General features: G+C 40.4%; 2 protein-coding genes across 2 annotated transcripts in view; one reads left to right on the forward strand and one right to left on the reverse strand. All coding sequences in view use genetic code 11, as the record gives it.

Annotated features, from left to right (window-relative positions):
• Window positions 1-117: 117 nt before the first annotated feature.
• On the reverse strand, window positions 118-3136 carry EGR_02696 (hypothetical protein; the record flags this gene model as incomplete). Its single annotated transcript, XM_024491945.1, has 5 exons — window positions 118-154; window positions 342-452; window positions 1183-1274; window positions 1354-1564; window positions 2724-3136. 5 exons carry the CDS (start codon window positions 3134-3136, stop codon window positions 118-120), a joined length of 864 nt encoding a protein of 287 aa, XP_024353760.1.
• A 1389-nt stretch (window positions 3137-4525) lies between these two features.
• Window positions 4526-24967, forward strand: part of EGR_02697 (hypothetical protein) — a gene marked incomplete at both ends in the record, with an annotated part of 23999 nt that continues 3557 nt past the window's right edge. Inside the window, 25 exons of the mRNA XM_024491946.1 lie at window positions 4526-4691; window positions 4712-4846; window positions 4883-4961; window positions 5086-5175; window positions 5227-5347; window positions 5417-5491; window positions 5974-6195; window positions 6535-6618; window positions 6698-6813; window positions 7688-7845; window positions 10219-10409; window positions 10480-10569; window positions 10638-10715; window positions 11578-11614; window positions 11988-12043; window positions 12129-12253; window positions 13507-13789; window positions 14853-14979; window positions 16449-16546; window positions 16635-16979; window positions 19868-20185; window positions 22497-22589; window positions 22952-23032; window positions 23111-23246; window positions 24665-24846. Coding sequence (XP_024353761.1) covers window positions 4526-4691; window positions 4712-4846; window positions 4883-4961; window positions 5086-5175; window positions 5227-5347; window positions 5417-5491; window positions 5974-6195; window positions 6535-6618; window positions 6698-6813; window positions 7688-7845; window positions 10219-10409; window positions 10480-10569; window positions 10638-10715; window positions 11578-11614; window positions 11988-12043; window positions 12129-12253; window positions 13507-13789; window positions 14853-14979; window positions 16449-16546; window positions 16635-16979; window positions 19868-20185; window positions 22497-22589; window positions 22952-23032; window positions 23111-23246; window positions 24665-24846 — 3486 coding nt within the window. The remainder of the gene's footprint in view (window positions 4692-4711; window positions 4847-4882; window positions 4962-5085; window positions 5176-5226; window positions 5348-5416; window positions 5492-5973; window positions 6196-6534; window positions 6619-6697; window positions 6814-7687; window positions 7846-10218; window positions 10410-10479; window positions 10570-10637; window positions 10716-11577; window positions 11615-11987; window positions 12044-12128; window positions 12254-13506; window positions 13790-14852; window positions 14980-16448; window positions 16547-16634; window positions 16980-19867; window positions 20186-22496; window positions 22590-22951; window positions 23033-23110; window positions 23247-24664; window positions 24847-24967) is intronic.

Below are 24967 nucleotides of genomic sequence, written 5' to 3' on the forward strand. Positions count from 1 at the left end.
TACGATAGGGACTACTACTTCTTTTAATGAACCGTTTACCATACCCAAAGGAGTAAAAAGTAGAGAGGTTGTAAAACATATATTTAGGCTTTCCCCATAAGATAAAAAAGGCAGTGATTACTTACAATAACGATCGGATTTCATTTTTTCGCGCCTAAAAAGGAAAAGAACAGCAACATCAGCGAAGCAGAAAAGTCGTTAGAATAGTAGAGTTGAAGCGATTGTGAGGCTATCTTAAAGTGCATAAGATCGGTAAAAGTGGAAGAAAACAGGTCACTACTGATAATCCTACTATTCAATGAACGAAACAGTGGTGGCAATGCACGATCAGAAAAACTCACCGATCCAGCATACATTCATGGAGGTTTCCGACGCGTTTTGCATCCTCCAAGGCCACGGTGTCTTCACGGGTCAAACGAATCTTCTTGTCTTGCCAGCTTTGAAATTTGCGCCTGTGGTACAAGCGAAAACGACAAGTCACTCTGTTTTGCCAGTTTTTTGCAAGTAGTGGCTATACCTTACTTCGACTACAGTTCCAAAAAGCAATTATTAACGCCTCGGCTGCAATGGACCATAATACAAGTGAAATTCAACATTTTAGACTTCTATAAAAGTCCTCAAAAAGTGTTAAAATTGTGGAACAGTTACGAACACCTTATGAAGAAGCGCAAATTTCTTTGCATTGACAATAAAATAACTCTTTAAAAGAGCGATGGTTATTGCACGGCCGAGGTTTTGAAGTTTAGAGATGTTATCTAGACGAATCGACTGCATATTTGAGACTCGCATAAGTAAACCAATGTTGAGGTCTTTAGATGTGGAACTTGAAGCTGAAGAGGGCAATAAGTAGACTGATGAATACAACCCAACCCAGTATATTAGCACACTGCTGATAAATCAGAAACTGGCTTAATGGAAGGATACTTACCACTAAAACAAATCATTCCTAAAAGCAGCCATTTAGATTATGAAAAAAAGATATTCACACTAAAATTGGAGACTATGGGGATCGCATAAAGTTATTTTACAAGCAGTGGCTTTGAGAAGTACTTCAAACTAATAAAATCTGGAAGATAATTTAATGCCGAAATATCGATAAAATGCAGCGAAATTGGGTATTTTAAAATAAACAACATCTTTCCGCCAAAAAAATTTGAAGGAAGAAACATGACCCCAACTTACACATAGAGGTACTCGGCCTTCTTGGTGCCATGCCTTTCCTCCTCTGGCAGGTCATTGAGTGGGTTGTGTGTCAGGTCCTTGTTGGAGCGGATCTAAAATGTCACCAGAGGAAAAGCGATGAACGCAACTTAAGACTTTCAGAAAGAACAACTACCCAAACACCCATCCCACCATGAGCATTTCGGTTGGTCCGGCTTTCTGCGCCCTGCAAATGGCCCTATCGGAGTCGGCATCGACAGAGACGAAACAATTGTTGAAGCCCAGAAGCGCCGCCTTACCGTCTTGGAAGACCGGCTCAAATTGCTCTCGAGGACCGATAGCATCAGCAGCAGCTGTGATGAGATTCTGCGCGCTTGTGTTTGCTGTCATATACTTGTCGTAACTAAGGACGATGAGGAGTAAAAGAGAACAATCAAATCCTGTTTCTATTATTAGAGGCTATAAACTTTCGAATGAAATTTATGTGCGACGAATTGAACGTTTCTCATTCAACAAACCCAAACCGAAGACAGTTCAAACAGAAATTAACGGCGTCAATCGAGTGCCGTACGAATAACAGGGCAAAAAGTTGGAAGGCGTGACTCAAGAGTCGCAGAGCTCAATGGGGGAGGAGAATCAACATCATCAATGAGATCTACATTAAGTTGCCAATTTGAATGATAACATGAGAAGTCTCATATTTGTGACTAATTTAACATCGAAATAAGAAAGCAAAGCTTATGTGTATAAAGGCAAACGCTACAATTTACTCGACAAGGGGACAATAATTACTTCCCAAAGCTGCATTTACCGCTTCAATTTCACGCAGAAAAAAAGATGATTTCAAAATGAAGAACTGAAGATACGAATAGGTTTCTTTCAGCAGATTTTAGTGGTAGTATGTACATATAGTGGAATACTATAATCGAATGAATTGAAAACGAATTAGTACAAAACCTTTAAAACTCTAGGGGCATTTAAAAAACTAATTTAGCTATTCTCTCAAGACGACTTTCAACCCATCAGCAAAAGGCATTCTCAACTAACAACCACATCTGCAATAATAAACACCCATTTAGGATAGAGAGCAAAAAAAATGTACACCAAAAATCAATAAAGGGGGTTTAAACAGACACAAGAAAATAACGAGTTCCGAGTTTTCTAAACAGAAATCCTAGAGACTATAGCACTTTGAAAGAAGTTTTACCTTTGTTTAACAAATTCATGTGGACCAACTTCAATTAAACTGGAAGAAATAAAACCGTCAATCGTTCCAACACCTCGATTCTCCATTGAATTCTCTCGGTACCAAGAAAAAAAGCAGCTGCTTTAAACACCGCCTGCAGTACAGTCAAATCAAACATGTTTCCATAATCTGGTCCAAAATGCATATAAACGAGATAAAGAATTTAACTGAAAACACCTATCATAAAGAAGAACTATTAACTTAAATGTCTATATGGGAGTAATGTTGAGACGAAGCAAGAATCTTCTAGAGCTTATAGGGAACACTCCTCAAGATTTTTAATTGAGCGCAGCTTTAGGAACATTGAAAAACACACCCAGTTTTAAATGCAACCTTTGTATCGGAAACCTTAACAGCAGTGAAGATTTCCTCCGGAGCTGGTGGTTCACCCTCTTTGCGCGGGGGTCCAAGGTTAATAAAACCATCGTCAGACGCAGACAGGTAATAAGCAGGCGGGATGGGGAGAGGTAGATTGGTGGAGGATGAGGAGTACTCCTGAGCTGGAGCTAGACCCGTCATCTGAATGGCTACAGGGCCGATAATGTCCACGAATTTGGAGATCTCCCACCAGCCGCCATGAGCTGCAAGGTCCTCACTAAAAGCGTTCCTGACCACCTTTGTCGCACGTGTTGAGCTGGTCCCAGGGGATTTTCGCTTCCGTCTCTTCACCTTGTCTTCATGGCCTTTTAATTTCAGTTTGCCAGATTTAACGAATGCGTAAGCATCCATGACGACTACTTGTAGAGGTAAACAAGTATACTCGTATAAGGGAAAATTATAGGGATTTGTGCGTCAAGTTCAGTTCCCCGTAGAAGCCTATTAGGTTAGCTGATTTCAAGCTGGCTGCAATAGACAAGACTAATTAAAACGATAATAATGACAAAACAAAGACTCAAAAGTTTTGATATGCTTAGGAAATCTGCCTTATGCTGCAAAATCCACTGATCTTATAAAGTAAGTTTAAAAATTAGCTTTGTGCAGGGCATGAGTGTGATGCTTTAATGACAGTTAAATACTTAATTATGGAATACGCAATAAAGTGAATTAACATTGCGTATCGGTATCGTCATTTGTTACACTTCAAAATAAATGCTTGCGCGCAAACACTATTTTGATATGAAGTTGTTAAAGAGGCTAAAGTGTATAAAATGCAACACCTGGATTTTATTTTTGACAGTTCGATTCAGGTGCGCTGACAGCAGAAACTTCCTTTTTGTATTTTCACTAGGAAAAAAATTTTATGGTTGTTAGCAGGTTTTAGTCTCGTATGCGTCAGAATTACGTCTTCTGCCTCAGAATGATTATTTCTGCCAACTTCACGAAAGAACCGGGATGCTACAGGTAAGTCTGCCAGTGATACTTAAGCATAGAATCAGACTACACTGCTCCAAGGGCCCACCTTGCACAACTATATTGCGACAAACGTAGGATGTGACTTCTCGTTTAAGATAGTCTGCTCTGTCTTTATTCATTCTTGAAATCGATGTTAGTCACACAGGCGCAGAGGGGCTATTCGATGCGGCTCAAGACTACAACTCTTTCACGCATCTACACTACATTTTGTGCCCTTCCTGTAGCGTCCCGAGACTTCCCTGAAGACGAAAGAAGAAACAATACTCGGGCAGAATGTTTATATCTAGCACAAAGGAGGTGTTTGGGATACTGGCATGACCCGAAGGCCAACCCACCCAGCGAGGTACAAGGGGGCTAATTCAAAGTACAAAAGTGGCGCCTCACCAATACTGAGGGATAAACCACTATCATACTACAAGTTTACCTTAAATACAAAACCTTGAGTTGAAAGACCTTATAAATAGTAGCGGGAATGCTTTATTGAATGTTGATTAGTAAGTTAGTAATAACTGATACCATGTTTGACCTATCTTTTAGACCTAATGTTAGAACTTACACGGAAACTGATTTTGTTCCTATTGTATGTGGACTATGTTTTTCATCAATCAGTTCTTGATACAAATCCGGTTGATTTCTAAATGGTTGCAAATGATGTGGTGATTGGTTGAATTCGATGTGCTAGGACGACGCAACCGGGAATTGTCTGGTGTTTGTTGACTACCGGTAGCAGGAATCGTCTTGAGTTTAGTGGGATTGACAACGGCAATGTTTAAGTGTTTGCCCTTCATAAAGGGGTGTGGAACACAGATTGATACCATAGAAAAGAGTCATGCCAGTTTGACTTCGGTCCCTGACGACGTCCTTAGAAGCTATAGGACACTAGAGGAATGCAAATTGGATGCGAATCAGATTAAAGAACTGCCAAACGTATGTTTGTACTTATCAACACAGTTGTAATGATAATCCAGGCATTTTTTCGGCTAGAACGAATCCGAATCCTTTCAGTTAGTGATAATGAACTTACTCGTATTCCTCCCGGTATTGGGAATTTTTCTTATCTCGTGGAGCTTGATATTAGTCGAAATGGTATGTTTGGGATGCTGCTCCTAATTGATTAATCAGATATCAGTGAACTCCCAACCAGCTTAAGGCTTTGTGATTCGCTACAAGTTCTTGATGCGAGTAACAATGCCTTGAAAATGTAAGCGGCATGCACGTGATTTTATTCCCTGTTATGTTGATTTCTTCGTTTTCCACTTTCACTAACCAAATACTTTTATTTTCTTTGCATGTTTAACCGTAATTGGTCCTTGTTGCCATTTTAGGTTGCCAGAAGGGTTCTCGCAACTTCGGAGTTTGCGTGTTCTCAGTTTGAATGATGTATCACTATACGAGCTGCCCGCTGACTTCGGAGGGTTTGCCATTTAGCTTCGAACACTTTACTGTCCAAATTAACAAATTTGTAGGCTAAAAAAGCTGCAAAAGTTGGAACTTCGTGACAACTATTTGAACAGTCTTCCGGTTACGTTTGGCGAACTCGCTAGTTTGGAGTTTCTCGACCTTGGCGGCAATGATTTTAGCACAATGGTACTTTTGAAGCCCTTCCCGGTTCACTCTTTTTGCTCCTACTTTTGCGGAATTTTTTCCTGTATTTAGCCACCTTCCATTGGATGTCTTCAAAATCTTCTCGAGTTATGGCTTGACGACAATCAAATGACGTCGCTTCCCGATGTATGTTCTCCATTTTCTACAACTTTTTTGCCAGAAATTGCGCACGGTATTCTGGTATAGCTGGTGCAGCCCATATTTTGCTCGTCATTGGTTTACCACGCAGTCGAAATCATGTACTTCTTAACACACTGGAATCTTTTATGCTTGGATTTGATTTCGATTTTCGTTTTCTTTGGGATCCCATCAATTTACGGCATCATACGCTTGGGAATTCATTGTTTGATTCACTAAGTCTGCCCCAAAACCAGATGTAGCACCCCGGGTCTCTCCAAAAGTTGTGATGAGTTACATCATTAATTTTTTTTTTAACTTGCGGCTATAATCGAGGCCGAAGAGCTATGCTTCCGAGTGTAGGTGTACAAACGTCGGAAACTGGAGGGTTTGCGTGGTCAGAAATGCAGTTGACAAAACTTCGTCTTGGATAGAATGTTTTTGTGCAGGTCATTGGGCGAACACTTCCCCCTTTGTTTCTCGATTTCTAGGAAATTGGCAATCTACATGCACTGCAACAAATGGATGTCTCGGAGAATCGTCTCACTTCCCTTCCATCCACAATCGCTGGGTTGACCTCTCTTGCTGACCTCAACTTAACCCAGAACTTTCTCGACTGCCTCCCTGATGAAATCGGCCAGTTGGCCAATCTGAGTGTCTTCAAGCTGAACCGCAATCAATTGGTAGACTTGACACCAGCTATCGGAAGGCGAGTTTTTTGCCCACAAATGCAGATTCTTTCGAATGCAATATTGATCTGTTACGTTCTATTGTTTCTGCAATATGGTAGCAACTTTTGATGTAAGCACAGTATACGTATCGGCCCTACCTGGTCGGATCTCAGCTAAATATGTCTTTTTGTAATAAAGAAATCACATTTTTAGATTAGGGCTCCTCTGTTGATTATAAAATGCTTCATGTACCCATTTAAACCGCTTGTTTTGCTCATTTCTCCGTTTTATAGGTGTCAAAACCTTTTGGAGTTCTATTTAACGGAGAATTATCTATCGGTATGTTATCTTCTCAGCGTTTATTTGTGCGTACACATCTAGGCCCTGCCGAACACGATTGGCAATCTGACAAAGATGTTCCATTTTAACGTGACCAAGAACCAGCTTGTAGAATTACCCCCTGAGGTAAGGTTTTGGGTATTTATGAAGTCTGGGATGATGGTCAAATATTTCCTACTTGACGTTTTTTTTCCTTTGTGTACAGATTGGAAAGTGTGTGGCACTACAAATTCTCTCCCTTCGTGATAATAACCTCCGTCGAATACCTTCGGAAATCGGCAACCTCACCCAACTCCACGTTCTCGATCTGGCAGGCAATCGGTGAGACGGACAATCCTTTTCCGCTTTGTTGTATTTGGAACAGGTGATAGTAGCCTCTCGTTAAGTTTCATGCAGCAGTTAGCCGGTCAGTCGCTCTTTAAACGGAAAAGTCATCTTTTGGCGGTCCGCGTACTCGATTGTTTGTATGCGTGTGGGAGGGTGTGTGCGTACCAATAAGGCTTGATTTGCATTTCGTATGAGCTTTTGGTTCCCTTACACAGAATTAATCCTGTATTGACCTGTATTCTTTTGGCTGCATCACCTGCACCGTTTGATCGGTTGCGCTGATTTCATAGAAATTCCAAAAATGCCTCTTTCGACCAATAGAAATCCACACTCTGTAGTGCTTAACCTTTGTTTTAGCGTCTCAGAAGTGGCATGAACTTCCGTTAGGTCACGCAACTGTCTTTAATTCGCTCTTTTTTAATCGCTTGAAGTACCGATTCTTAAAGAGTCTTGTCCTTAAGTTAACCATAACCATTGAAATGGCTGCTGTGCAGCAACTTTGGTATTGGAATTACGATTTTTTCACATGGTGATTATTTTTTTTGCAAGTATTTTGTGAATTGAGAAACAGACCGCCCGTGAATCAATTTTAATCTCTTACGTTAATTGGTAAAAATATGCCCAAGGTTTTGTTTCTTCAAACGGGTTGATCTACCCCACAACTTGACGTCTTACTCCCTGTGTTTAATCGACCCCCTTCAATGCTGTTAATAAAAGTGACATCGCCCTTCATTTTATGCACCAATGGTAAATATTTTAATGCCATCTTTTTACGTCGATTTTGCCAGCCTCATTGCGGAGAGCTTTCAGCACAGCTGGATCTTTGAACTGTTGCACTTTGTCGAGTTTTTCTCTTCTTTCTCTGCAGACTTGATCGACTTCCAGTTTCGCTCATGTCATGCCCACTGAAGGCCCTCTGGTTGGTTCAGAGCCAGGCCCAACCGATTTCACTCCAACGCGCTGTGGACGAGAACAGTGGGGAGGAGTACCTAACCTGTTACCTCCTGCCACAGGAAGCCGATGACAGTAAGTTATATCTTGCTCTTTCTCTTATCTATCTCTCTTGACTTAGATAATCGATTAAGAAATAATATCATAGCTAGCGTCCGGTAGGTCTGAAATCAGACATGCCATCTTGAGCTCTCTGGTATCTGGGTCTCTCCTGAAATTACAGGTTATTTGAATTTTGTAAGGTTCTTTTTATGCTTTGTTAGGAAGCTGACAAGCATTATTTGGACAAAACGTAATGGTTCTCGATGCCATTTACGTCAGCCTAAAATAGAACTCATCTACCAACAGTCAGCCGTGGGTTTTTGGGGTTTTTAATGATGCTGCACAATTTGCTCTACAAAAACTGGTCATTGAAAATTTTCGAGGCTTTTCAAAGCTTCCTTGGTAATTTGGTATGTCTTCTGCAATTTGATTTCATAGATCCAGCAGTTGTTAATATCAGTGAGGGCTTGGTGCAATCCTGAAGAGATTTTGTAATGTTCAAGGTGCGAAGTCGTAAGGTGTTTTCGGGCTACAAAAGCGTATTAACCCTTTTATTTGCCTTGCTCATTTGCCACCTTACTCCCTGGCCCGTTCCTTAAAGTGGTTTTGTTCTTTTCTGCGCCGTTAACATCTTGACATGGAACACTTTTGGACACTAAAATCTTGGTTGGTTTTGATAAAACTGTAATTATTGTCCAAAGATCGAAATATTGCGAGCCTACGGAGGTTTGGAGACATTTTCATTTTTTATATAAATTTTCCGTAATTCGTGATTGACGCATCTTCCCCGTGGGAAATTCTACTCACGCCTACCTTTGTTTTGGTGTGAGGCGTTTAGTTATAACCCTTACCCTTATACGCTTTTTGACCTCAGAACCCCGTCGTAACACGCTTTTGACATGCAATCGCCTTATCTTGCTTGGAATTGAAGAGCCGGGTTAAAGTTGTGACACCGTTATTCATGGCACAACTAATTGACAAGGCTAGAACCGTGTAAATTGGCTTTTTATACTTGAGGTGTTTCTTTTTGAGTAAAATGACTTCTTTTGCAGTGCTTAAACCACCTTGAAAGAATATCAGCACGTGTGTGGCACATTTTTGAAATTATTTAATTTTTGGCGCGCCAGTTCTTGCTATTTCTTTACGCAAAAGTTGCAGTCGAGCATATTGAAAATGAGGGTGCATTCAACTATTTTATGGTTAGCGCATTTCCCTTCATAAAAAATCATACCGTCAATTGTTACCTGTAGTTAAAGATCTTCCTGTATATTTTAAGCGATGCCAAAAGATCTTCCAATTTTTGTTTGCTTAAAATTATGAGATGTTTGTAGATGAAGAAAGCTTGTTTGTTTGGTCGTAAACGCGAATATTCAAAGTCCAGACATCTTAACGCTTTCGTGCAATCCGGCCGATAACGCTCACGAAGTTGGACTTATCTGCGTATTCCCCTCTCGATGCCTTTAGTCGCTTTACTGAAGGGTACACCAAGGTCGCACTGGGCTATGCTATGAAATGGGGTCAAAGAACTCAGAGGCGATTCCCATGCTTCTAAAGTTTTGTAGAATACTAAGGGATAAAGTGGTTTAATACCATGCTTACGTACAAATGGTCAAACACCTCAAATCCTTGATTGTCCCTCTTGGAATGTGGCACCGCATTTTTAGCACAAATACACATTTCAAGTCACAACTTTAAAGAATAGATCTGCTATTACGTGACACAATTTGACAAATAAATTGGAGAGCACGCATATAAATACGTATTTAACGCAAGTTATTGTTAAATCTGATGAAGTTTGGCCCTGCAAAAATTATCGGGAAGAAATAGGGGTTTTTGTACTGCAAAAACAGAAAACCAGGTACATTTTGTCTTACTGAAATGATTGAAAGATTCTGTTTGATTTTTGAACCCGAAGTGGTAAAAAAATTAGGAACTTTTAGTGTCAACATTTGGTCTCTCGATGAAAGGTAGGTGACGGGACTTTCGGTGAGTACGAGTGACAATAGAAGTCTTGAAAATTTCACTAGGACAAAATCTTTGTGCACTGAAATTCGTTTTGATAAACAGAAGCACCGATAATCGTAAAACTGGGGGAGATTAACGTGGTAGTTGTCATTTAATAGCTTCAGCCTTTTGTGGGAGGAAAGTAGTTTGATAGGTCATTTTTAGGTAAAATTCTTACATGGTTAATTTGATCTCATCTCTTCCTTGCAGATAAATTTAGTTCCCATCAACTATAACGATTATCAGCGGCTTCCCAGCAATACGGGAACCTTTATTTTATTGCATATGATGCTATCGTTTGCACTGGAATGCCTCTCTTATTGTGGAATCCATTGCCTTCATGAATAGAATAGGAACTTGGCGTTATGCCTAAACATTTGTCCCCTTGCTTTATTTCAAAAGATGTCTGTCGTAATGGACTGCCTTCGTCAAACGCCTCTAGCCCGGGAGCAACATCGAATCAATTTAAGAAGGAACTGGAATCCACCAATGGAACTCTTCTGCCCACTACGCAAATCCCCTCCGGAACCTCCTCCATCATCAATTTGGAGGACGAAAAGGGGGTAGGTGAGGAGCAGGAGGGGGAAGAGGAGGTTCGTTGCTAAAGCAATCCCAGGCTTTGTGAAAAGGCGATGATCTCTTATCACCACCCTTTCTTTTCAGGACGAGACAACACGAGAGCCAACTTCGGCATCCACTCGAGTTCGATTTACTGCCGAGGAGGGCGTTACCAAGGCCACCAACGATGCAGCGGTACCTTTGATATCCCTTCTTCTCGCTCCCCCTTTTTGTTAAATTGGCACACTGACATATCTTTTTAGGCTCGTGAGTACCCCAAGACGAGGCATCCAATGCACCTGAAGAAGGTCATACTAAATGGCGAGCTCGCGCACAAAGTGGTGAGTGTTCTCCACTAAGCACACACAGGCACACGCCCCCAAACGGCCAGCTAACCACATGCAGCGGCAAAGGCAAGAGTTTATGGCACGCGTTCTGTGACAGTAGTTATGCTGGCACACATGGGCCTATGACTCACGAAACGCCATTTGATGCTTGCATGCATGTACTTTTTTATGGTGAGGCAAGCTGTCACGGAAAGTTAAACAATCACACGTATATGCATGCTCGCCCACACGCACATGTGCCTTTTTGGAAGAATGTCACGGAATCCTTTTATGTGAATACGGCCAAATGGTGGATTAACAGAAGTAAACTCACTACCTTAGCTCCGCGTCGTGGTTTTGTTGATTTGAGTCACGAATCATTAGGTGACTTTTCTGGAAAGTAAATTCAAAGAACTACGTGATTCGTTTGATTCTTCTGAATTCTTTTTTGTTGTACCGAGAACTAATCCTCCCTTATTTTTTGCATCACATTAATTTCGGACTGTATTTATCGTTGTTACATCCTTTAAATGTCATACGGCCGTTACCGATATAGTTCAAAGTACATTAAGTGCCTTCTCAAACTGGCTATAACCAACCTTAAACTTCCTTTGATGTGATTAGTCACTTTTGTTTTCGAGCAGCTTTTATTGGTCTCTTTTGAGTTTACCGCCGATCAATTTACAAAAAGTTTTTCAGGCCACCAACGATTCCAATACATATGCTTTGTATGTCATTTTTGGGTTTTTCCTTTTGATACCTAATAAGTGCATTGTTTACCGGAATGGAGCTGAATTATCCTACTTCAGAATAACTCTTTTCCTAAAGTAAGTGTTACACTGTATAGTGTTTTCGTTCATTTTTTGACATTTTTCAGAGTGACAACACACCATGTCTGCCCTCTAATGGTCTTGGTGAGTTTCTCTATCTGGTGTCACTTATTTGCACCTAAATCCGTCGTAATAATAAAAGTTTTAATTTATGAACTCATTAAATTTTTCTACCTGTCCTATTTATAGTGGGCCTATTCAGTTCACAATTATTTGCTTGTGGCCAAATTAAACTGCGTGGAATTTTTTCAAAACGCTCCTTTTATTAAAAAGTCATGAGGACCTTTTATTTTCATCTAAACTAAGTTTTACAATCAAATTACTCGTTAAGAAAGTTTGAGCTTTCAAAATAATGAAAATACCTCCATTTAAACCAATTAATTTCTTCAGTTATTTTAGAGGCAGTTAACGTCTGAATTAGTTTTTTTGGAACTGCATTCTCGATTGTTCACTTTAGACTTGCAACCGAAGGCGGACCAGAACACGTCTCATGGCCGACTTCAGGAGTATCCTGTAAGTTCTTTAGGCACTCTGATGGCTCCCTTTCTCCTTTTGGATACCTTTGACAGAATTTTGCCTCCATTTCGTGTTATTCAAGGTGCCTGTGTGCAAGCATCCAGACATCCAAGGGGAGGATTCTTCAGTGTCGATTTATCTTCGCCACCAGGATGGACCTAAACGCATCCTGGGCTCGAGTTCTGCCGCTAGTACTTCGCCTTTGTAGTAGGTTATAGAAGTTTTTTTCTGTCACTTAGCATCTGTGACTGATGGTGGAATCTGTTTGTGCCACCAGAAATTGCAAGCTAAGGAAAATTTTTAGTTGTTTGTCAGTATCTGCTCTCATTCCAGGTTCGCTGTTTCGCCTTCATCATTCCTCTGAATTCTCCTTTATAGCCGATACAGCACTTGTAAACGAAATGTTGCTGAACTCTGATTGTGTGAATAATCATATCTGTTTGGTAAGCTAAACGTGGCTGTTACCACTCAATTTGACATCTTCAACCGACGATTATTGTCCTTTGTTGTTGTTCACATCGTCATTCCAAGTCTTTGAACGTTGGGAATATTACTTGGAGTCACACGGGTTTGCACTAAAAAGATAGAAACGATCGTTAAACTGAACAGCCGAAAAGATGCTTGGATTCTCCATTAATTTACCAAAACTCACTGCTTGCCGGATGAAAATGTTCACGGATTGTTGAGTCGATTTTTTTTCGTGTTTAATAATTTTACTCATTGAGAAGTAAAACTATGAATTGTTGATCACCTGAGTCCGCTGGGGGTTATTTGGATCCTTAAAACGCATGAGTGTCTATCGAATGACAGGTATTAATATTTATTATTCATTAGGATAATTTCTTAAATAGATACTAACCCAGATAACAATGTTTGCATCACCGTTATTTTGCCATTGCCCCTTCTGGGTTTGTTTCAGCTTTCGTCTCCCACTCTTTGAACTCGTTCAGAGGTGCCGCAACACGTATAGAGAAGTGGCATTACGCTTTGATTACATGATTAGTCATACTTTTTATAGGTAAAAAATGTCCATTTTTATATGATTTGACATAGTGGGCTGATGACAAAACTCTCTTGCGGGTGTTCTTACGTCTTTTGTCGGAATTTGCTTTTTTTACATTTGATTGGATGAATGAATTGTGTGGTCAGTTCAAATCATCCAGATACCTTTAAGACTATCAAGATATTAACATGCGTACTTCTAGGTAGGTGAAAGCGTATATGAAATTGTTTTAACTTCGTGAGAAATTTTTGCCTGCTAAGAAGTTGCCAATATCCTAAAATCACATAAGCTATTTTACTCTCAACAGCTATCTATCTATTAGGAGCCAAATTTTATACTATTCATCTGCGGGGAGTTGAATTTTTGTTAAAGTCTGTCTTTGGACATGATGCAGTACTATTAAATTAAGTAATATTTTGGGTCGATTTTTTGATCATCCATGCCCTCCCTTGCGAAGTGCCAATACTCGTCCCTGCAATCGCATCGAGCTGGTGAACGACTGTGTTGGCAGTCTCAGCTCCGATCTTGGCTCGCCCATATCTACTGGCAGTTCAGGCGGCATCGACGAGCTGCTCTCGCCAAACGCTACCGTCTCCGCCGCTTCCACCTCGTTATCTAGAAAACTGTGTCGTCATGGCGCTGAGGGAGGCGTGGCTTTCGCTGAGACTCCTGGCGAACATCGGTTTGTCACTGGTAAGGGGCAGGAGGAAGATGAGGAGCAGGCATATAGCAGCGGTGGGGTAAGTCACCTAGTTTCGGCTTTATCTTACGAGAAAAAGAAGTAGTCAATAGTAGTGGTACTGTGGTCACACTATTGTTACCCTGCAGGCGAACGCGCTGTGCTTACTCTTTGCCCCAATTTTGTAGGAAAGTAATGCCTTTCTCCTTTCTGTCCCCTCTCTGCCACACTAGCTACCAGTGTTTACTTGTCCATACATTGCAGAAAATTTGATGATTTGGTCGACGTTATTGCTGTATTGTTGTTGCTGCGGACAGCTAAATAGTCATTCTTCTAAATATTGGTGCGAAAATGAGTTCTAACATTGCCTATGAATGAAAAATAATAATATGGTATCTTATATTGGTGGCGAGGGTAATTGAGGATTTTGATATTGAATTATATGAATGAGTCTTTTTGATTCATTTAATTTCCACTAAATTTATTCAGGTGTTTGCTCAGCTTTTGATTGCAGAATATTCTTGTATATTTTGTTTGGTAAGTAGACAAATCGGTCCTAAGTTTTACGTATTGTGCAAAAACTGGTAATTTGGCTCCCGAATTACACCCAATCTACTTCAACTCAAACTAACAAGCATTCAGTTACAAATGTTAAGAAAATAGTCGAGCATTAGGCAGTAGTTGGTTGAATTTTGAACGCCTTTAGTGTTCCGAGCTCACAAGCTAGTTTAAGCCAATGGCAGAGGACCAAATATGCAGTAATGCGAGAATGCCACTTAAAAGAACGGCAAATAATCACTTCCTGTTTTGTTAAATTAGACCAATTGAGTAACAGTCAGACTTCATAAAAATCGACCAGAAATCGTTTATTACATCCCACTTTACTAACTTTTGAAATCCATTCAACACTGTCAAGTGCCCACTTACAGGGTACCAAATACCCTAAACCTCCCAGGAGCTACTAGCACTATCATCTTTTGAGCTTATTGAAGCTCTGGCTTACCAATTAACCAAGCGGAGGTTGGAGCTGTTTTTTCGCTTTTTTTAAGTTCATGATAAATACCCAGTTGCATTTAATTCCTTTCGATTGTTACTCGTCCTTTCTGCTGTTTTTGGTGTCGTAGGAGGAGATTGACACAATCACCAAGTCTGTGGCCTTCAGCGACGAAGTGATCGACAATGAGGCCAACGCTAGCCAGAAGTTAATACGCCGTGATACCCCGCATTACACCAAACGCGCCCGCATTCACAGTAAGCATTTTCGCGATAGCTATGAATGTTTTGATAAAAGCTTATCCACTGGGGTATCAGTGGTCTTTTTTTCATCAACAAGAAAAATAGTTAAATAATCACCCCTTTTGCGACTGAGGCTTTTTGCCTTTGTAAAAAGATCATGTTTTCTACTGGTCTGGTTGAAATTCCCGGGGGGCTTTTTGTTATTCCAATGTTTGCTGTTTGTTCAGTTTAGGTATTTCGACACTTCTTTTGCGAAACCTAAAATCCAGAGGATATGAAATTGGTATAATTTATAAGTACGAAAAACATCCCATTCGAAACTCCCTTATGCAATTAAGTTGTGAAAATGCTTTACATACTTTTTGAGAAATAATTTTGCTCACACTTATACCAAAAGTTAGGACCATTGAAGACACATATTGCTCTTTCGATACCTAAATAAGAATTGAAGTTTAATTAGTGTCGGTGAGGGCATTTTACGAGTTAAAAGCACGATATGATAAAGAAGTGATATGGCTACCATCTCATTAGGCTATCATCTTTTGACAGAATAATTATTCCGTGTTTAGGTGAGTTCTTATTCCTTATGTGCGAGTCTCTGGATCTTCACAGTTGAATAGACCAAGTTTCTTACATGACCCACGAGGGAGTATTACTAATAAGGTGTTTCCAGGGGTTTCTTTTAGGCTACTTATTTATCTTTTCTAGCTGAACACAATATACTTCCAAACCAGCTGTTAATAATTATTAATCGTCAAATCAACAAGTACACAAATAACAATATTTATGGACTTTGGTAGTTTAAAGTTTCACGTGGTCAATTATGCTTCTTAGTGTTATAGGCGCCCACCATCAAGTCCTTTGCCGTCATTTGTAACAAACCTCGTCTTAAAAAATGGATTCAGTCTACTTTAGTTTTATTACCTTGAATCGAGTGCCTTCCAATAATGGCTTTACAGTTGTCCAACGAAGGTACGCCACATTTGACACGACCACCTAAACACCTGGGGTTTTGACGCAGGAAAATATTTAGATCGAAATATAGAGGTCCTGTTAGCATACATTTTTCCACTTGCGCATTCTTTGACAAAGTCTTTAGTTCATACATTTCCGTCGTCTTAACTGAAAGGTTTAGTTATTTTTACTGCCAATGTTAACTTGAATGTTCGCTGTAATTCTAAGCGCAACACCCGAGTATTTTTGAAATGCAAGCATAAAGTATCTATTAAATGTTCATGCACAACGTATGAGTTAAGCTTAGTTTTCCTCGGGATTGCCTAAAGTTGGCGAATGTATGAAATTAAAAGGAATTTGTGTTGCATGATTTCGCCTCTTCATGCAGTAAAGGCCACATGGAATAGCGTCAGCTGAGAACCTATCACGTTGCTCTTATTTCCCTTTCTGCAAAGTATAATCAGCTGTGTTTGAAATTATGAAAAATCCACAATCTATTTTGATCCCTTCTTTAAATGCATATCTTTTAGTGAACAATGAGGAGGCTGTGCTCAAACTCTTGAAAAAGTATCACGACCCCTCTGTAGTGGACGCCTTTGCGGACGGCAATGCTCCGGAGAACGTGAAGGTGACTGTGTAACCTCCAGCAACAATCCCCATCCTTTGTTCTCTTGTCCACGAACTTACCCCTTCCTTCTCTTGCTTTCAAATGCCAGACCACCAACGCCCTCCTTATGGTCGCCGCAGCGGCCGCTGCCGCATCGGGAAGTGGTGGTGGAACAATGGCATCGACCGACTCGCAATTCACTACAGATTCTCAGACCTCCGCGCCACCCACACCAGCTCCAACGTCGCAGCAACCACCACTGCCGAAAACGGAGCAAGTCACCCTCCACGTAACCCTGGAGCGTGTGCCGGGTGGCGGTTTGGGTCTGAGTATTGCGGGGGGCGTGGGTTCGGTACCCTTTCGTGGTCTCGATCAGGGCATCTTTGTTAGTCGACTGGCTCCTGGGGGCCTTGCCGAAATCTCTGGTTTGAAGGTTGGCGACAAACTACTCGAGGTGAGCTGCATGATGCCTTTTCTGTTCACAATTTGAACTTCTATGAACTAGCAACAACCCCCATTGATAGTAGTCGATCAAAGAAGTTTATCTCAGGGCTGTGGGAAATCACACGGTTTGAGTCGGATTAAAAGTGAATGAAGTTAGTCTTAATTGGTAGAAGTCCAACGGTGCTCGTCAAGTGGCCTCAGCTCACTTAAAGTCTATTTGTTAGCGTCTCCTTATTAGCCTCTGTAAGGATGTCTTTAGCCCTTGGTCTAAGACATTGTGAATCTCTGAAGATGATAACTTCTCATTTTTATGGAATGGTTAGGGCCGTCTTCTTGATCAGCTTACTTTAATGTTAATTTCCTATTTAAAATGGTTGGGTGTTACGAAGAAGTTGCTATTTTATGTTACTTGGAATAGTTTTTTGAAGTATCTAAGACAGTTTTTTTTATTCAATTTGTTAAAGTTTGCGGTTCATGGGTAGACCTTTTCAATGTCCAGTTGTCGAAAAATTGAAATTAATATTAATGCTTTTACTTTTTCACTTTTGCCTGCTTAAATATGACCATCGGGATTACCTGCGTACCGCTAAAAAGCCCATCCCCACTGGCCATCCGCGTGTTTTGCTATTTTTTGGTTCGTAGATGCAAGACTTACTCAGTGTCAAAACGTTGAGTTTAATTGTTTCCCATTTGGAAGATTGTGCTGAAAGGCATCATAGTTAACTACGAATTGATGAATTTGCAAGCCCCTTTCACATATGTAAAATTTCATTTTGTAAAAGGACGTCAAGTTTTATGTTTTTTTTTCTTAAAACATTGTTTGTACATCTAAATTCAGTTACTTGGTTAAACTTTGGGTCCATGAGAATGTTTACGTAATTATCGCGCACATCTCAAATTTTATGTTCAGGTTCGCAATAAATAAAACCAAGTCGAGGATAGTGATGTTTTTTCGTTTAATCTGTCAAAATCTTAAAAATAACTTTTGGGTGCGTGGATTTTTCGCATAAACCACAACCTGAAGTGCGTCAGTATTGCTAATCAAACTCCATTCTAAGTATTCGCCGTATTTAAGACTGCTAATATTTTCATCAGAGCTTGATTTTTTGTGCACTCCACGTGATTCCATCACCACTGTTGCAATTCCCGCAATCTAGCATCTCAAATATTGCTAACACTACCCATGACTAGCTCAATCTATTAGTGTTTTGGGAATTCCAAGTTGTAATGAATGAGACCTCGTGAAATGCCAGCCTTTTTTTCGTACTAATCAAATTTCATGTTTTTTTAATCTATTATGAGAAAAATTGAGCACTCCATACGCACTAACTACTGGTGCATGTTGAATATTAAGCATACATACATCTTAAATTGTGGTGAGAGAGGATGACAAATAAGGTGTCGCTCCATCTACCAGTTGCAAAGTTTCGGAGTATTCTTTGAGATTATCGGAGACTTACCAATTTCTCACCTGAGCACTCCGTGGGGTATTTGATTGTCACATCCTTACATGGAACACAAATTTGTCATAACGGTTAACTTAATTCCTTTACTGTTACGTTTTTTTCCCAGTGTGTTTTGCCAATTTTTTGCGATGTGGATGTGGTAAACCGCATGAACTTCGAACGAATATACAGTTGAGACATTTTCTCTTAGTTTCGTTTATTCTAATGGCAATAGTATCGGGGATTTTGGTCTTGCTATTACTGCCTCATAAATCTAGATTTTTTGAGTTTCTTATTGAACAATGAGATTTTAAAGTTTACATCATTTTGTTTGAGAAGCGCTATCACCTGTGAGTTCCCCAAAAATAAATATCACGGCAGTACAAGAAGCAGATCTTAATGAAAGTTTGTATGCTAGCAGAGTGGGCAGTGTGACCACAACCTCAGCTAATCGGTGTGGAAGTCTTTGCATAGAAGTTTGGCACTCTAGTACGCGCTTTCACTTTAAACCTTTTGCTATGAAAGTGGCTATTAATTGAAAATCGTACAAGGTACTGCGTTGAATTTGCTTATTCAAGCATTTTATGCAGAAATGATTTTTTTCATCCTATGGTCGTAAGGTAGTTCTTTTGCAGCCTTCGTACTTAGCGTTATTTACATGACTTGGGTGTCCTGGGTTAAAGTAGCACAGCACTTGAGTTATGATTCGAGACATTATTAGTCGTAGAAATTTGAAAGGAACTTCCCTAAGTATGAATTTGAAAAATTAGTGGGCTAGGTGGAATGTGCAGGACTTTGTGTCACTGGAACCAAGAATGACTCGTATGCAACCGTAAGTATCAGCGTAGCAATGTAGCAGATTAAGCTAAGTACCACTTTTTACGATAGAATCACTAAATATCGAAAAGACGAAGGTTTGTAGTATCTTGGACCCAATCACAAAACATTCAATGTAGTTGTCGACGCATTCGAAAATCCTTTAAATTATGAGAATCACGTATGATGGTAGTTTGATATCCACACCTATCCATGAAGTGGATTTCCTTTTTCTTTTTTTGTCGCCAGATGACTCGTTGTCTTTTAAGCATATCCATTCAGTAGTTTTTGGAGGGTATTCTTGATACACAAGCGGTTGATGCTGGTAATGCAGGTTGAGTTGTGGGCGTGGCAGTGGACGTCCATTGTGATCGCCCTTCAGTAATAAGTATTCCGGGCGTTTAAATGTTACACAGGTAACGCCTTGGTTGTACTTTAGCTCCAGAAATATTCTAAAGGCCATTGGAAGGTATATCCGCCTCAAAGTCACTTTTTATTGGAGTATAGAAGTAATGAGGAGGTGATACTACCAGTTAAGCGCGCCAGTGGGTGATTTGTTGATAGAATAGAGTACCTCTCGTTTTTTATATTAAGCAAGTGGTGGTAGAGTAACATTTGACATTTATTGAAATCGCAGGTGAACGGGGTGAGTATGGTCAACGTGGAGCACCAGGTGGCAGTGAGTGCACTTCGCACCGACTCCACGCGCTTCAAGCTCCTCCTCTGTCGCGAAGTGCCCGTGATCACCCAGCCCCTACCCAGCGATTCCGACGCACCCACCTCCACCGCATCCCCCACCATCGCACCCATCGCAGCAACACCACCACCACCCTACGTGATGGATCCACAAAGGGCGCATAATCTACCCTCCAGTCTACTCAATACCACCTCCCTGGGTCGCAACATTCCCAACGCCACTGTCCCATTCGTGCAGGCTGCTCCTATGGCCATGCAGGTGAGCCGTTTGTTTCCATTTTAGGCTCAGGAACAAGCCTTTGGTGGGTTCGAGGAAACGTGTTGCTGCATATAGGCATTCCTCTCTGTTGCTCTCAATGGGTTCCAATAATTTGGCTGTTCGTTAGGTTTAGTAGATATATCGTGCGTTTCATTTTAATCATACGTGTGGAGTAGCACAAAAAAAGTTTAAGCCCTTCGATATTTATCACAATAAACCACATTTCCAGAGCGTGAGTTTTGCTGTACTTCTTGAGCTTCTAAAAATGTTTGAGTGTTTACGCATTGTGAGAGCTGTGGTTTGGAGAGCATAATACGATCCAATGTGGTTTAATATTAATAACTCAGGTACTATTTCACTAAAAATAGTTTAACTGAATATGTCAAAAAATTTACTCTAATTTATAAGCACGTTTACCATTGTTTTGATGAAATATTACAATCTGTTTTCAAAAATTCTGCTTTTGGAAGCATTTAAGGAAGACTTAACAAGAGTCATATTTGATGATCAAAGACTTCTCAAAATGCGAAACTTGAGCTACCCGCTAAAGCGACTACTTTTTAAGTATTTACAAACAGACTTTGTAGAAGCATGTTTTTGGTGGCTTTCCTAATCATAAATGCTTGAGATATATTCAAATAATTGAAATGTTTTTGAAGATTAATATTAAATAGTTAGGTTGATTTTGGTTGAATTGGAATTTACTGTTTTCCATTTTATTCCTAGTTTGCTTAGTATACACCGTTTATTGTCAAGATTTCAACTTTTTCTCGTTAGATGATTGCATAGAATCTCTGGGAGCACCATCTCGACATGACGTAGGATACTACGGATAAGGCATTTGCACACCAAACAACCGAATTCTTCTCAACGGGAAAATATTGTTAGATGTACACTGTAAAAACGAAAACCCAATGCATCAGTTTGTAGAATTTGTAGGGTCGAAAGAACAAGCAACAGAATCGGGGTCTTTCACGAAGTGCTCGGAGGTCATGGGGTGATGCGTTTGATGCTTGGGTAGCATCGTGCAAAACCAAAACAAAAGCAGCATACTGCACGCCAAGCGCCATTCGTATTTTTGAGATTTCTATGCCTTAACAAGTTCTTATCGAGTTGGATTCCATAAGCTTGGGAAAATTCTTCTTTTCATAAAAGTTGTTTTTTGATGCCAAAACCCAGGGCTGCCCTCGAAATCCGCTTTTGTGTGACAAAAATGTGAAGTCGATCCGGTTTGTAAGAAAACCTACCAGCGTATGCACTGCCCTGCGGTGTTTCTTGTAGCTAACTCCCAAAGGCCCCTATCAGTTCCGTTTTCTTACTGTTCTGAAGGTAGTTTTGGCGATTTTTCCTTCTTTTAAAAAAGTGCATTGGTATTAAGGTGCCCAATTGTTCGCTGTTTACATTCTTACTTTTCTCCAAATGATTGATCAATTATCTTTTTTTCCGGGGAAACTTTTTGTGCTTCAACTTTGCATTTTTATCCGGCGAAATGCGATCTAGGATCGCTAATTTTTCAAAAGTGCAATCCTGGTAGCAAGAACGTAGGTGTGGATGCTACCTTTTTTGCAGCTTTACCTTTATTGTAGGTAGTCAAAAGTCGAAGTTTTAATGCTAATAACTCATTTAGTCGCTGCAGTGCATTGACTCACTACCGTATCTCTTGCTTGAGAATGCACTAGTTTTTGGCGTTTATTCATCTAAAGGCAGTGTCTTTCGACCCCTACTTTGAAGCAACATCTACCAGTTTGAAAGCGCTTTTGACAGCTTTCAAAATGGTGCAATACTGTGGAGTCAGATCAAGGATCAAAATAGACGTTTTTCATCACGTTCTTGCAGTGTCTCTCGATTATTGCCTCATTCGACTGCTAAACTTTATTTCACAAATTACCGCATGAAATTATTAAATTTCTCCCTATTTTTACATGGTACATAGGTCGAAACCAGATTTTTAGTCCTCTTATTATCTTTTCTAAAATGCGATTGAAAAGTTTTTATTAAATTGGTGATGTGTCCCTCCTCACTCAAGTAAGCGTCTTTTCAAATGGCGGAATATGATACCAGCAATTAACGCTTTTTCACTGCCTGTATTAGTGTTAAGCCTCGAGACAGTGCTCATGTTCATACTCAAAGCATTAACAAAAACAAGTTTTTTTAACCTCAGAGGGAAAGAAAGCGAGTGGGAGAAGTTATGAAGCTGTGTTTTCTCCTGGTTGGTTAACTTGCTGCAGGCAGGGCTAGCGAGTGTTCCTGATCAATATGCTAATTCCCTCGCCCACTTTGTACTTCCACCTCCCTGCCTTTTTCCTTGCAGTTAATTAAATGTACGCTGCACCGAGACTGGAGCGGATTGGGCTTCAGCATTGCTGGCGGCCGCGGTCTCCTCGGTCAACAGGCCGACACATCGGTGAGTCATTGCTGCACCTTACATGCACTAGTCCACCCAGACAGACACTATGCGTGAGGCCAAGCACATCTTATCTGAGCATTTCATCCCTCCTCCTCCCTTTCTCCGTCTAGGCTCATTTAAGCTTCCTCGAAGTAAGACGGTGGCGGCTAACGCATCTCGCGTACTTGATCAAAACCACTCCACACACACGCATCCGCATTGTTTATGCAGTTGATTTTTAACGCCAGTTTCGTTTCATCCGCCTTCCCCTTGGCTCCGATTCTAATCTCTACACTCTCTTGTTAACTTGATGTTCCCCTCTTCCTGCCTGCTTCTCACCCCACTTATGATTGAGTCTTCTTTTTCTGTTCTTCTTTTAGACCATCTACATCAGTCGCATCGTGGAGGGTGGTGCAGCTGATAAGGCGGGCAAGCTGCGCATTGGAGATCAATTGTTCAAAGTTAGTTTCCAAATAATGGATGCAGTCCCAGGTTTTTGTGCAACCTGCAGTATCATGCATGTGCTTTGTCCTGTGCAGATAAACGGCATTGATGTGCGGAATGCGCGGCACGACCAGGTGATAACCCTGCTGACGGGTGCTGGACCGAAAGTGGAGCTGGAAGTACTACGCAAACTCACTGCGCCTAATACTTCAAGTGCTCCCTACATTTCTGGTGTGTCCACCTTGTTTTTTCCTGTTTAAGATGACACAGCAACCCTATTTTGAAGCAACAGGTTATTTTAGGCTTGGTCTTGTGGGTGGAGAAACTTGTACTTAGAAGTCTGTTTAATTTTATTTTTTCACTTAGATTTCTGTGGATTTTCAGGGCATTATCATTAATATTGTGCACATAGTTTAAGAAATAAAATGCAGGCTTATGAAGATGGATGTTAGCCTTTGCTATCCCTAATTCTTAACTCCTCCTATGCTTGCTTTTGGTATTAAAAGCTCATTTCTCTCCTCAAGTTAATTCGTGCTAAGTCAGCACCATTCGCATCAGCATAAATGCGTTTGACTATATTGAGTACACATTTGCGACTTTGTAAATACCCCCATCTGCATGGCATTATCTGTAAGGACTAATGCTTGACAATCTATTTTTACCTATTTTCAGTAAAAAATACAAGTGAGTTGCTCTAATTTCGTTATGGTTTTGGGCCTGCTTTAGGCTAATCCGTTGAAATTTTGCTAGTGTTAAACTGCCCCAATTTCTCTAATCCACTTTCAACCGAAGATCGTTTTTTATGGGACCGATTGGTTCAACAACTCTTCTGTTACTTCGGCTTTGCCAGATTCTTACGGTTTCTTCCTCTGTTATTAAATTTAATGGATCAAAGTTAAAGTCGTCTTCATGGCTTTACTAAAGAATAATTTGTTTTCAAGTGTTTATTGAAGTTTTTATACTTAAATATGCCCCATTTCTTTTAGTTCACCCTTCATTATTCTATCTTAATTTGATAAGCTGATTTGACCGTTTTGCTAGTTTAGTCTTAAAACCCTATTAAGAATTGTTCGTACAGTTTTTCTCGGCTTTTGTAATTTCGAATACTTTGAAGCTCTCCGTCACCTGTAAATGCGAGTTAGATTTTTTTTCGCCGACCATCTGGGTCGCGAATTAAACCCGGATTCATCAATTCTTCCCTCATCACCTTAATTTGATAGACATTGAGGTCGTCTTGATGGCCGATTTACAAAGGCGTTTCCAGATTTTGTGTTCAGATTTATCAATTTGTGTGTTCAAGTCTTTTCAACTCTCCCAGCACCTCAAAATGGCACGATCTTCAAGGCTCCTATACCTTAATTACCAGGATATTTATCCACATGTGAGTCGTTTTGATAACTGGCTCACAGTTTCCTTTAAACAGTGACCGCAGAAATTCACCGTTTTTAGACTCAAGTTCCCAGGCCATTAATTTCCCTAGGAACTGACTAGATTTTCGAAATTTCCTCTACGCTACTAAATTGGTATGAAGTGATTTATTTGTCCGTTGAAATTATTTGTGTAGGCTATAATCTACCAATTCCTTCTGCCACTTGGAGCCATTTAAGTTTTCTTAGAGTTCATAAACCCTCCTTACCCTCCTTTTACAGGTTTGGGCGAAGGCTTCTCGCGTACCCCCTCGTTGGCCGCGGGACCGCAGTTCTTGCACAAAGAGGAGGGTCTGGACGTCTATCGGGTCACCCTCAAGCACCGACCTGGCAAGAGCCTCGGCCTACGCATCTGCGGTGGCTGCGATACTTCGTCTTTGCCCTTCGGTGGTGACTCTCCCGGTGTCTTCATTTGTCGAGCAAGTTTACCTTTTCGATCTGATGTTCATTCCTGTTTCTCCTGAATTATTTTTCGTCACTGAAACCGGGAGAAAGAACTTGTTTTCGATAAAATTTGGTGGTTTT

Source organism: Echinococcus granulosus, assembly GCF_000524195.1.
Source record: "Echinococcus granulosus chromosome Unknown EG_S00012, whole genome shotgun sequence".
NCBI lineage: Eukaryota > Metazoa > Platyhelminthes > Cestoda > Cyclophyllidea > Taeniidae > Echinococcus > Echinococcus granulosus.